The sequence below is a fragment of the Acanthaster planci genome, linkage group LG19 (assembly GCF_054643075.1).
Source record: "Acanthaster planci isolate LZ-2023a linkage group LG19, COTS_SCS, whole genome shotgun sequence".
NCBI classification, from domain to species: domain Eukaryota; kingdom Metazoa; phylum Echinodermata; class Asteroidea; order Valvatida; family Acanthasteridae; genus Acanthaster; species Acanthaster planci.
In genome coordinates, this window is record NC_141795.1 from 3,397,699 (window position 1) to 3,411,381 (window position 13,683).

General features: G+C 43.5%; 1 protein-coding gene across 1 annotated transcript in view; it reads left to right on the forward strand.

Moving 5' to 3' along the window:
• LOC110978597 (bone morphogenetic protein receptor type-1B-like) overlaps nucleotides 1-13,683 on the forward strand; it is a 77,636-nt gene that overhangs the window by 49,276 nt on the left and 14,677 nt on the right. The window contains exon 3 of the mRNA XM_022233752.2: nucleotides 10,907-11,067. Within this exon, the coding sequence (XP_022089444.2) occupies nucleotides 10,907-11,067 (161 nt within the window). The remainder of the gene's footprint in view (nucleotides 1-10,906; nucleotides 11,068-13,683) is intronic.

Sequence of the window (13,683 nt, forward strand, 5' to 3'; positions counted from 1 at the left end):
TCTGTTGTCACTGGTCAGCTGACCTTGCACCTGAAAAGAGGAAACAGTTGCACCATGAGCTGCTAGAGTGACTTTTGGCTGTGACTGAGATGAAATGCCTCCAAGACCAGAGGAAATTGTCCGTGGCCTGAGGCAGTGACCTTGGTCTGTAGGAAACAAAGCACTCACTGGCCTCAACGATGCAGTTGCTTCACACACACACAAAGTGTGTAATGTCATGGAAGGGAGCTGACAACCCCGACAGATTGTCATTTGCTACATTCTGGATATCATTCACTGTTTTTCCATGGAATCTGAGTAAAACTGATCAAAAGCTGTCCTTATCTAAAAGCTAGTTTTAAATTTGCTTAATCTTATTCAGTACTACATGTATATACCAGTACGTACATAATTGGACCCCTGCTCTTCTATCAAGCACGTGTTCAGGCACATTTCATGTAGGCCTACTTGTACTTGTCGGAAACAAACTCATTGAAGACAGGGAGAGCCCAACAAACTCATTCCCTCAGAAATGCTAAACATTCGCATTTGCGGGAGAAAGAAAAAAAAATGGTCCGTAATTTATCTGTCTTGGCGAGGCTAGACGTTTATCAACAGCACTGTGCACGTGGTGGCAGAGCGCAACCTTTCGGCATAAACACGGCCACGTGTGGCCAGCAAGTGTTAAGGACTTTTGACAGTGTCAAGAAGTCAGGCTTGGGTGTGCATGCTGATGATTTGGTGGTGTGAGCATTTCTCTGGAAGCAAAATACAGGGACGGAATTTAAAGTTAATAATAATAGTCAGTTTTTATATAGCCCATACATGTTACAAAATGTCTGTACGCACTTACATGTATTAATCATTAAGTTTGCTATCAATTATAGACAAAACAGGTTTCAGTTACACCGGCTTCTACAGGTTGGTGTCCAAATGCAGATTAAAGACCTGTAGATGTCTCTTATTTCCATGTGTTTTATGGACATGTACCAGATAGGCTCCTATATTAAATATGTATTTGTGCCAAAGGCTTCATTCGGTGGTGGGAAGAGGAAGCTAAAACCATCAAGAGCGTTTACGGTGAGCTGGCTGGAGTGTACCGGATGTCCAAGGTACACGTATATTTAACAACATCGGCTGGTCTCAAGCAACGCATGTACATGTACATGTACATGCATACCAAAAAGAAGGTATGAATGCACCTGCACGTACATAAACAGTACATGCAGGTGTAATGGCCTAACAGATGGTGAATTTAGAATGAGGAACCAGCAAACAAATGCAATGAATTATTTAGTCACACAGCACAAGCCGATTATGGGTAATTCGAGAAATTAGGGGTCCTTTTTTTCTCGTCCCCGTCACATCTGACATATGACTTAATAAGTTCTGAGCACACTTTCTAATTTCTAAGAGTGATGAATTAATGCAAATTACCTGTTAAACAAACAGTAATAGTTTGAAATCAATTCCGGTGATATTTCCTTGTCAAATTACAAAGGTCAGATGTAACAGGGACACAAAAATGTCATAATTTTGGACCCCTCATTTCTGGAATTGCGCTTCTACTTGTAGGGAGTCTGCACTTTGCTAAATGAAAGTGCACAGTTAGCCACGTGTTGTTGTTGTTTTTGAGGTGCTTTCAGCTACAAAGGCCATTTGCGCCAATTACTATGCATTTATGCAAAACCTTTGTTAATCAGCATCACATTACGGAGTTAGGAAGAAGGCCCAGTTTTAGAGGCAAAAGGATATCGGAGTGCCCGGAAAAAACCTGTGAGAGTGAGTATGGACTGTAAACCAAATGCACTTAAAGCCCGGGCCGAGCTGGGACTCGAACCCGGGCCCCATTGGTGCCAAGCAAGGAAAGAACCGCGCTATGCTAACTGGCTTCCCTTTGTTACCCATACGTCCTATACCCTTTGAGCTACCAGTAACAAACGTGAACATGTACATGTAGGCATGTTTATTGGCCTACCGTAGATGTATGCCTACGTGACTCATGTTAGTTTTTTTCCTCATCCTTAACTGCCAGTCCTTTGTTTGGATTTAATCTTTATCTCTGTCCCAGGTGGTTCTACTACGTGTTATTGGTTTTTATTCTTCTGCTTGTACAGTGTATGTTACAACTTACATGTACTTGAGGTTGAAGGAATCATTGTTCCTCTGTCCGGATGTACAAGTTAAGCAGAATTGCAAGTGCGCGTATGACAGGACCAATCCATCATCCGAAACATTCACAAACCCCATCTGCATTCCAGCTCCCCCTGCTTTTCTCCTGTGGGAGAGGGGAGGGGGGAGCTCTGTAATGTGCGCTAGTTGTGGGGGAAACTGCTGGAAGTTTTTATTTTCAGGAATAGGCGTGTACACATGGACGTGTACTCTGACGTCGTTCTGTGCACCTATGGTGCACGGATCTGCACACTGCACCTTTTGTGGATCCTGCAGTCTTTGAAGGCCCTCTGTTGGGTGATTTGAGTCAGAGAAAGAAAAATCAACAGTGGTAGGGCCTACTGCTTGAAATGCCAGTGTGCATATACATGTACATGGACATGGACACTGCAGCTAAGCTTAGAAATGCATCAGCTGTCCAACTTGACCCATGGTGCTCAGTTATAAACACATCTGCTCAGCAGGGACCAACTGGACAGTTGGGCTCCCGTCCCTCCCCCCCAGCTTGCCTGGTCCCCCAAATCTCCGTCCCCTAAATCTCCGTCCCCTATCACCATGTTGTCATCTTTTGGCCAGTGGTCACCGCCTTGAGGCATCCTTGAACCCCTGGCCTTGGAGATTGGGGGAGGGGTAAATTTGGGGCTGTTGATTCCAGAGAGTGAGGAATCACTGGGAAAGTTAGGGATGGAGGTGATCAGTTGTCTGTCTACGTGTCTTGAGGCCTCCCGGTACCAGTATGTGTTATGTATCTAGAGTTTGGAAGGATGGTACGTTTGCATTGGTGGCCTCTTTCAGGTAGTTTCAACTGTGGAAATTGGGTACACTGGTTTTCAGGTACATGTACACCCCTGAAACACCATTTGTTTTTTGTCTTTGTTTGCAAAATGAACACGGGCAAATGTGGTGGTTCATCAGGGATTGGGAACCACTGACATTCCTTACAGTGCACAGTTTGTTGCTGATTTGCTTCAACATGGAATTGTGTTTATACCACTGGAGCTTTGGTGGGAGGCAAGGTATCATTTGGGGGGTTATTCCGAGAGGTCCACTGGCCCCCTATTCCCAGCGTGTAGTTAATGCAGTACATGAATGTAACGGAATGCATGTAAGTGGTTCATTGCTTAAATCCAGTCAGGTGCAAACAAACCCATACTGTGCACACATGAGATCTCAAAAACTAGCCTTAGGGCCGTTTTTAAAGTGGGAAAATACATTTGGAGTATTCCTATTGATATGCATTGAGCGAGATGCTTTCAAAGGCCTTTGACTCAAAAGTGGCTTTGGCGACGTGCGACTCAATTTTTTTGTTAGGCCGGGTCACACATGTTCCCTGTGCCAGTTAGCTCTGCTCCCAGCCAGCCAGCCAGTTAGCAAGCAAGCGACTGCCGGTCCCCAATAATCCCCTGGCTATATCGCCCATCTCTCATCACCTCTCGCTTTAAGTCATGCACATCACTTGGCGGGGGATTCCATGTGCAACCAGCTGACCTCAGGCTACTTCTCTGGGGACTTTGGCCAGGAAAATTGTTATCACACAATTTTTTTTTCTCTTTTCTCCTTTCTCGGTTTTCTTCTCCTCTCCTCGATCTTCAGGTTTTGAAATAAGACTTTTATGCTCAAAGTTGAAATGAGGTTTTTGTCTGGAAATTTGAGATTAGTGATGCAGAAAAAAACAAGGCACTTTGACTGGGTGAATAGAAATCATTCATGATTTGTTGGCGGCAGAGCCCTTGTGATTTGGTTGTAGTCTGCCGGGAGCCAGACTGGGACATTTTGTGTTTGCATTTTTCCCACATGTACATGTCTGAAAGTCCTATAAGATGATGTAAAGAGATTAGATTGGGCACACCATGTTAGCACAGAATACGTTTTCTATTTAATTCATAATAGTGGTAGGGATATCACTTATCAAAGCTCCTGAAGCCACGGTACATGTAATTGGGTTGTAACTTGTAAACAGGACTTGTTTTCTATCCCAGGCCCTTCAAAGCCTGTCAAATTCTGCCTTTTCGCTTGCAGTTTTGTCCATAGTGCACACAACGTTGCACACAGCTCATTCAAGCTGTGGGGTACATGTATGCTACGTCTTCAGTTTGGAACTGTTTGCAGTTTTTAGTGTGGAAAATTGAGGGCATTCATTTTTAGTCCAGTTCTGGGCAAGTCCTTCACTGTACCAAATGTACCAAATAAGGACCTGGCATTAGTTCTTTCATTACTATGCAAATTAGAAAATCAGGGTTAGAGAAAAATAAACTTGTGGCATTTGATACTTCAGATAAGTGTATTTAGTTTTAATTAAATGTCTGAGACAGTAAAACTGACAGTACTCATACATTGTACTCAGTGTACTCGTTGAGTTCTGTACTCAACAAATTCTTTGTCTTTGGAATACCAATACGAGTTGATTCAAGATTCAGTCTCCCAAAGTCTCTCTAATAATATCACCAAACTGTGGTAATACATGTTTCTGGCAGTCAACTCGGTACTCAGGCAGAACTCATTTACAACTCTGGGTGAGAATAGACGAAATCAGATGCCTGGCTTGCCATGGTTGTACCAGTTGTTCTGTGCATTATTTGTGGCGTGCGTGTGAAATGGTGGAATGTTATCACCTTGGTCTTGCTCCGGCCTACTGCAGAAGGAGCCTTCTGGTCTCTGCTTATCATAATTCAATCAGCCAGGCTCCAGGCTGATGTCAAGGCTGCAGGCAGATTCTCCCTGCTTGAACCCCTGGCCTGACTTGCAAGAATGCTGGAGTCGTACTTCTAGCTGCCTCTGTGCCCCAAGCAAGTGTATCTTCAAATTGTGACATTGTTGGTGGGACTGTCTGATTAACGTGAAGAGAGGCGCGCACATCTCTACCTGGTATCTGGGAACCACAGTATGCACTCCACATAAATGTGTAACATTGGTAATTTGTGCCTTTTGTGAATATATACACTGAACTTCAAAAAGGTTTCGAACAGGTTTCCTACGTTTAAAAAGAATATGAAGATGCATAAAGAGCGAGTCAAAGAAAAATCCATGGCGTGTTTCCTTGAACATGCTGTATCTGTTTGACATCGTGTAAGAATGAGCAGCCCAGAATTACCAGTGTACAGTACAGTGTATGTCTGCGTGTAGTGTTGGAAGTGTTATATTGGTTATCCATATGTATAACCTTGAGCCCCAAAGGTACAGTAATGATTACAAGTACATACATTGTACCATGTGTACGTGTACACGGAATACATGGTCTTTGCATTGTGCCTTGTAGGGGGGGTACACAGGGCTGGATCCTGATTGGAATCTACACCTGTTTTTTTCGCAATAGTGTTTCCACTATTGCCCTTGCCGTAAACTGGAAAAGTGGAAGTAATATGAGATTATTGTCACACAGCGATTGCCTTTCATTTTTGTATGAAAGAAAAGATTTAGTTTGCTTGTACTTTGTTCCAGTGTTCTAGCTAGGACCATTTTAGTGCCGGGTAAAGTTTTGGATTACAAAGCATAGTGAGCGCAGTTTTTAATGCTTTCTGATGCTTGAAATACGATCCAATTGGTACATTTAAATTTTCAGTAATATTTCAGTTCATTTTTTGGTAAATCTGTGCTGGGTGGCACAACCATTTTCAACCCTGAGTGGGGGGGGGGAATTTGCAGTACCAGGTGGTGCCGCCTGGCGCCGCCCGCCACGGCTAGAACCCTGCTTCGTTTTGATTCTCTTGTACATAGAATCTGTAATATAGAGTGGCAAAGGAAATTTCTAACAAATTTTGAGGTGGGGCCAATTTCATTTTCCTAGAGCTGCTTGAGCACAAAATTTGCTTAAGCGTGAAAAAACCTTGCTTGACAAATCAGGTTACCGGCAACAACTCCATGTGATGTACTTGTATATATTGGTTTGGAATGGTATTCACCTGTCTTTTGGTTAGCATGACAATCACATAGATTTTGAGCTGGTAACCTTTGTTTATTAAGCAAGGTTTTTTTGCGCTCAAACAAATCCAGTGCTTAAGCAGCTCTATGAAATTGGCCCCAGCTGTGTACCTATTTATGTGAAATACATCTAGGAAATCAAAAGTATTGATGGCTTTTTTGGGGGGGGGGGGTTATTATACCTTTGTAATTATTTATTTAAGTATTTGTTGCTTCAAAAAATGAAAGCTTTCAATGATCAGGTTTTAGTCTGGCTCCTGATTAGGTGCATCACTTGGCACGGCTGCTTGGGTCTGTCAAGTGCTGTACAGCCTTACCGTCAAATCGTCATGAAAAGGATGGGGATTGGAAGAGAAGGTTTGACCTTGATCGACCGGCAAGGGGGGGGGGAGCCCAAAGCACCTGGCACCATTGAAGAAAAAAGGGTGAGAGAAAGAAGAATGAAAGTGGGCAGAATTGACACTCTTTGATTTTCACAAGCGGTCAATGCGGATGGAGACAGCTCAGGATAGGAGAACTGCTTGCTCTGTCTTCATTCACATGCAAATGGCTGCCACTTATCTAGGGAGAATTGAAAGATACACTGTGGACAAGTGGCCTGCGGTAGATAACCTAGCACCCTTGTTGTCGTGGGCTGGGCCTTTTGTTGGACTGCAGAATGTTGTTATTGTCGGCGTTTACTTAGTGCTGGTGTTCAGCCTTTTTTGTTTACAGTGTGTAAGGGAGGGGGAGGAGGAAGTGAGACAAGGGGGAGGGGCCTGCCTGACACGATAAGTCTGCGTACGTACTGCCGGGATGGTCTACTTTTCATTTGTAGGTGGCAGCAAGCAGCCAGTTCACGTATGTGCTGTTCATTTTTGTGTGCAGGACGTGCACATCTGTGACCCGGCCAATCAATATGAGTTAGAGGTTGGCAGAACCTTTTATGAGTTAAAGTCCTTTAAAACAATCTTGCTCGGTGTAAATCAAGAAGGACCCTCACTGGCTTTCACCCAGGTAGTGTCCAAACTCAGTGGTAGCATACATGTACATACATCAAAACAAGCGTCTAGTTTGTTCTTTCTAATGCAAACTCAACATAGTGAAACTCATTTCGTGGGATCTACACATTTTGGAGACGCTGGTGTTGCTAACGGCCTTGTTCTCATAGAGCTGTTCTCGTAGAGCTGTTTTTAATCTAAACAGCTTCAGTTTCACCTCTGACCTCAGAACCATTTGTAGGCCTCCGATCTTCCTACCAGACCAAAGGCTGCCATATTGGGTTTCATACATGTGTCATCGGTGTCACATTCAGAAATACTGTACGTTAGCCGAATGGAGCGTAATGTCTTTCCACATGGCATCCTGGTGACTTCATCACTTCTTTGCCGATTTCCCATTAAGAAAAAATGGATTGGCACAGTCCTCGCCCGTCATTAACCCAATTTTTTCCCCACCGGGGCGATGGGATAAAAACCTTAAGAGTAACCAGAATTTTGTGTTATTAAATGTGTCCATCTGCATTTTGTGAGCTCACTTGATCCTCCTCATCCTCGCTTTCAGCCCGGGGGGGAGGGGAGAGCCCGGGGAGATGAGCAACGGCCCCCAATTGGCAAGAAGAACCCCTCCCCCCAAAAAAGGACAAAATAAGTCGCGGCGTAATAGAATTTAACACCTTCACCTCCTCTAGCAATAATCCTAGCCCAGCCAATTTCAGGTTCAATCTCTAAATGGTTTATGGAGTGGGCGAGGGGAGAGGATATAGGAGCCAGAGGAGAGCTCTTTCAACCAGTCTTGCTGTATTTAACATTGTGCATTATGCTGCACGTACATGTAAATGTACACATATGTATCAATGAGGTTATATACCAAACACAAGCAATGAAGATTGTATGGAACCTGGTACATAGCAATGTATTTATATGTACATTCTCACGGTCGGCATGACGTCACCACTGACTTAAAACACACGGCAAAGGGGCAAATTTACCCTTCGTGCTATTCAATAATGTATAGAAGTTCCTGGATGTCCGACCGTGAGAATGTGGGTCAATCTATAAATTGGGGGGTCCAAAAATGTGCCATTTTTGTTCCCCCTGTTACACCTGACCTATGCAATTTGACAGGGAAATATCACTGAAATTGATTTCAGTATGTATTTGTTTGGCAGGTAATTCGCATTAATTCGTCAGTTCCGGTAGTTGTAGGGAATGTGTTCTGATCTTAAAATATCATATGTCAGATGTGACAGGGACATGAAAACAGTTGGACCCCTAATTTATAGAATGACCCATGTGCTAATAATATTCATGAGCAGCTGTGACTGCTAGTTTCTCATCTCCTATTACATTTGTACACGGACATGGATGCATTCGTGCACGCTTCAGTGTCATGGGTTTATTTTTGTCCAGTCTTGTTGTCCAAAACACTCCTACGTGTAAGGTCTTACCAATGAATGACGAGCGTATGTGGAGCTGGAGTGCTGTAAACATTGGTTGGAATTAATACCACACTGTTTGCCCTTTTTTCCATTAGGCTAGATTCGATCAATGAGCCTGCACTTTATGAAGAGTGTTCGTGACACCACTCGAATCAAGTAAATGTCTTATCACTGGGATCTGAGCGTCAGCAATCAACCAGTAGATGAATTATTTAGCACAATTACAACCACCCCCCTTCCCCCTTCCTTTTTCAGTAGGCGAGTAGTTCTCCCAAACCGACACCGTTAATCCCTTACTCATAGGAGGAGGGGGGTGAGTCAGACAGCACCTCGAGGCACACATCCTGAGCCTCGCTCCGTCTGCGGCAGTTCGCTCGACAGATTCTATCATCGTCTCTCCCCAAATGTGGTTGGGGGATGTGATCTCATTTCAACTTTCTGAATGAGTGCAAATGTGCTTCTTTCCCTTTTTTTTTTTGGTTGTTGTTGAATTTTTAAGCTTTCATCCCTGCGGAGCTGAGAAGGGAGATACAATGTATGAAGATGTGTGAAATGCATTTCTGAGGCTTTATTTGGATTTGGCGTGAGCCTTTTGTATTTCATCTTGGTGTGTTTGAGACATTCCATACAGCAGCTTACCGTAGCTCATGTTAGTTTGAGAGGCCTGTCAGCATTTTAATGCATAAAGGCCATTTCTTTACCATAGAACTGCAGCTCTTCCAAGAGGCCTCAAGCACCTTGACATGTAGTGGCTTTCTTTAATTTAACCCTGACTGTCCCAAATCCTCCAAAATGGATTGAAGGAAGCTAGAGCCCCAGCCGGGAATACTTAACATGGGGCTTGATTCCTTTTCAAAGTTTGAAGTACATGTATACGTATATTGTTGAACCATTTTCTGGGTTCCTTTACAATTGTGGATTTGGTAGGATTCAGGCAGCCCATGTGGGAAATGATTGCAACCAGACCTGGGCCTTCCAAGTTCCATTAGAGCTTGTAGTATGCCAAGCCTTAACCTAGCAACTCAGTTGTGGCTGGTTCTCCATAGTGTTTAGCTTTGCTCACTGGGTCTCATACCACAAGAGGATTAAAACGTCAGATTTCAGAAATACATGTGTAGATGCAGTGCATGCCTGGCGTGCCTGTTGAGTGTTAGCTCATGCTGTGGACAGATGTTCGGTTTTGCTATGTAATTCCTGGCAGTGGGACGCTGCTCACACTGGGCTCAAAGTCTTGGTTACACGAACCTTAAGTGTTGCAGGCAGCACAGGTCAACAAATGGAAAGTGGCTTCATGTGTACCTACATGTAAATATCCAATATGTATACCATCTGCAGTGCAGTTGCAAAACAAAGATTTTTTCTGCCTAGGTCTGGATTTTGGAAAGGAGGACGGCAGAATATACATTATTTTAGCTGAAGTACGTATCAGGCCCAACAAAATAATAGTTGTGCTTCCCGTTACCCTCCCCAACCTAGCAAAGCGCGCCAACCCTAAATCCTTTGATAGGAAAAGAACTGAAAATTAAAAAACACTGTTGCCGACCCTCATGCTTATTTCAGGGGTGTGAAACCAAGCTTGTTTGTTGAGTATGCTGAATTTCATTTTCCACTTATTGGCCATTGACAGGCCGGATTTTCCTAGTTTTTCTTCCTTGCGTAAGTGCCGATTTTTCTACCGACGTAACACAACGGCCAGGTCAAAATTTACATGTCACCAAACAGGACACCAAACAGTACTAAATACTAATTTCTCACCCTGGATTTTTTACCAAAAAGTTTTGAATAAAAAAAAACACCACTCACCTAAATGTACCCAACCTAACTTTTTTTCTTAATGTAATAGGAAGCACAACTATTCTTTTGTTTGGCCCTTTATGCTAAAAAGTACTGCAGGAACTGCACACTCAGTATTTTTTAGCTCTATATAAAGTCAGCGTTACAGGAACCGTTGTGTTTTGTAAGTCTCAGATTAAACTGTCCCAAAGTGAGGCCAGTATGGGTGGGATGTTTACACATTTAAACGGAAAAAGTTCCTCATCCATTTACAGATTTTCCCAAACGTTTAAATAGAACTGCCCCTTTTAGAGGTTTGACGTTTGGAATGATGCAATCTGGCATTCATTTTTATCATAAACGATGCCTGTAAACTGTAATCCAATTTTCAGAACACTCTACTGCTCGGTCATATCAAATACCATGAATTTATCACCCAAACTTTGTGTCAGCTACATGTACATGTATTTACATTGTGCACAGTTTTTTGTATTTACATGTAAAGTTTTCATTGACACCTTGATATTTCGGGTGGGACGTTTACACATTTAAACATAAATTCCCATCCTTAGAGGCCAGCATCCAAAGTAGTTTGCAAGGAGCCTTATACTTCTTTCTTGTTTTTTTCTGCTATTGCTTCTGCAGGTCACACGGTTGTCTACCGCCTATCGATGATGGCGGTCAGTTCCTTTGCAAGGCCAAGAAGCACACCATTCCCCGCATCATGCTGTGCTGCAACGACAGGCCCATGTGTAACGTGGACCTCAGCCCCACGCTTCAACCCACAACGACGACACATGTTCCAGGTATAAACGTGAATCGGAAATTTGCCAGTCTGACACATAAAGTGACAGTGTTGCCTTCTCCTTCCTATCCCCTCCCCCACCGTTTCTAGCAGCCATCTCCAATGCCCCCGTCGTCGGTGCTGGACTGAACCCAGGACTGAATGAACAAAAAGAAAATTGAACCTGGTTATGGGCATGCATTAGGTTCGAGTTTTGCCGTCTCATTTCTCCGTCATACTTCTGTTTTTGTCCTTTGTAGAGACAGCGTATGTTTTTGCACGTCAAAAAAAAATGCACATCAAAAAAATGGCGGGATGGTGCATGATACCTCATTGAGGTGCATTAAATGGATGACTTGTGTGATACTGCCCTGGAGTGTGTAATCATCCGACTACAGCTTTTGATCCGTTTCGTCTGGTATTAGTGATTTTATGTTAAGACTATGCTGCACTGTACATTTACATGAGTCCATTTGTGATCAGGGAAAATACAAAAACAGTCCAAGGGTTTCATTCCATATACATGTCATAAACATACATGTACATGTATATGTGTGCAGTCCTTGTACTGTATATGTCCCAAATGTACCGGTACCCGCACTTACATGTTGGCCTATTGTAACTGCCGTTAAATGATGGCTTAGCAAACTGAATCTCTAAGCATACCTTGCATGGGAAAATTTGCTTTTACCTTTTTTTTTTTCAACTTACAGGCTCTGTGCCTAGGTTTCAGTGTTTGCCACCTCAGTGAAATCAAACCCTGGGTTTTGTATTTCATTTTTTTCCCCCACTTCCTGTACATTTATTTAGCAGGGTCGCCCACTATTGTGTGTACATGTGCCATTGACTGATGCATAGTCACAGGTTTTTCTGAAGTCCAGACAAAAACCACTTTGTGATGTTAGGGCTCATTAATTTCAAACTTGGGTGAAAAATCAGTCAATAAAAACCTATGTTTCTGACAAAACAGGGATCATAAACAGCGTCACTGCTACAGGAGTTGCTCTGTGTTCCTATTCAATGCCAGGTTTATTTCTTGGCACTGACACTCAAAAGCCTCACTTTTATTTCTCAGTAAACAGACCCCAGTCCATAAAAAATATCCGCCGGCCCATAAAAAAAAAAATCAAGAGCCAGCAAGAGAGATTGTGGAATGCGCCAGGGGAGTCAATCCAATAAAGGGAGAGGGGCCCCATCACCAGCACACAGTTTCTCTTTCTCGCACAAGTCAAATGGAGTCACCATCTAAAACTGGCCTAGTGAGACCGGACCCCTGACCCCAGTGGTGCCAGTCTTTAGATTCCAGTCTGGCCCTCGTCTCCCTGGTACCCGGCCTGGGCATGCCCCCCCCCCCTTTTCAGAGCAGGCGCCCGACCTCCTCGGGTCACCAGTGAAAATTGAGAAGAAAAGCCCCTTTGGGTTTTGCATCGAAAAAAAAAAAATACTGCTGGCTTGTAAGACTGGAAGCTGGGGGGGTGAACGAGTAATGTAATATTTGTGGAGAAATAATTTGATAAAAGGAGACGCTGGCTTTGGTGTTTGGTAATGAGGGGAAGCTAGGGGGGTTATCCCCGGTTGATGGTAGGTAGACCCTCCCCCCAAGTTTGCTTGAAATGGGCCATGGGGTTGCAAGGTTTACTACACTCAAGTAATAAAAGCATTTGTTAAGATAATAAATATTGCGCTTGGCAAATTGAAAAAAAAAAAAAAAGAGGGGGGGGGGAATGAGTGAAAGGATACTCATGCCGGGCTGGATGGGACAGATGTTTTGGCCATCCGCGCAAGAATGTCGCCTGAGCAAAGTCAAGACAAATCCAAAACATGGTCCCGGGCTTCTGCGTTTGATTATCTTTTGATTGCGTTCCATGTAACTGGGAAAACAGATGGGGTAGCGTAAAAGTGCAAGGACATGCGTCGAAAAGTCTGAATGTGTGCAACCGTGCAAGGCACGTACACCTATACAGTTGTTTAAATTGCATGTTATTAAGCCATTTAGTTAGCTACTCTAGCCTGGAAGTTTGACCCTCTTGTACACGTTTTTGTCATTTACAAACAAAATGGGACCTGACTTTACGGTGCATAAAATCAGACGCACGTCGCCAGAGCCACGTTTGAGTTTAAATTCATTTACCTCTGCATGTTTCACAGTGCAGCATGCCAAACTGGGTTGAACAGCAAAATGAATACGTAGCTCAGTTTGGTCCTTCATGTACAAGCTCAAACAAAATTTTACTGGGAGGAAAAAAAAAATAGCCTGGAGCGTGGAGACTCATTTTGCAGGAATGTGCCGCAAACTTGCAGAAATTGCCCCAGCGTGTTCCGTGCCAGACACGTGTGAATATCAGTGTTGAAAGATCTCCTTCCTTGTGTAAGTGCGGAGCCCGTACAACAGCGGACTTGTTATTTACACATCCCAACGGAAATGAGAAGGTAATCTGCTGATCCCCAGAAAACTCCATGCTCATTAGAAGCACTCATCTGACATACCCGGCATGGATGAACATTGTCAGTGTGAGATCATTCATGCGCAAGGACAGACAGGATGTACACATGTTTGTATGTGTATGTCAGTCATGCTGGGAACATGATCAGAACTGACCTTGCTAACTTCATAGTCGCAAACGAAAACTCCACCTCA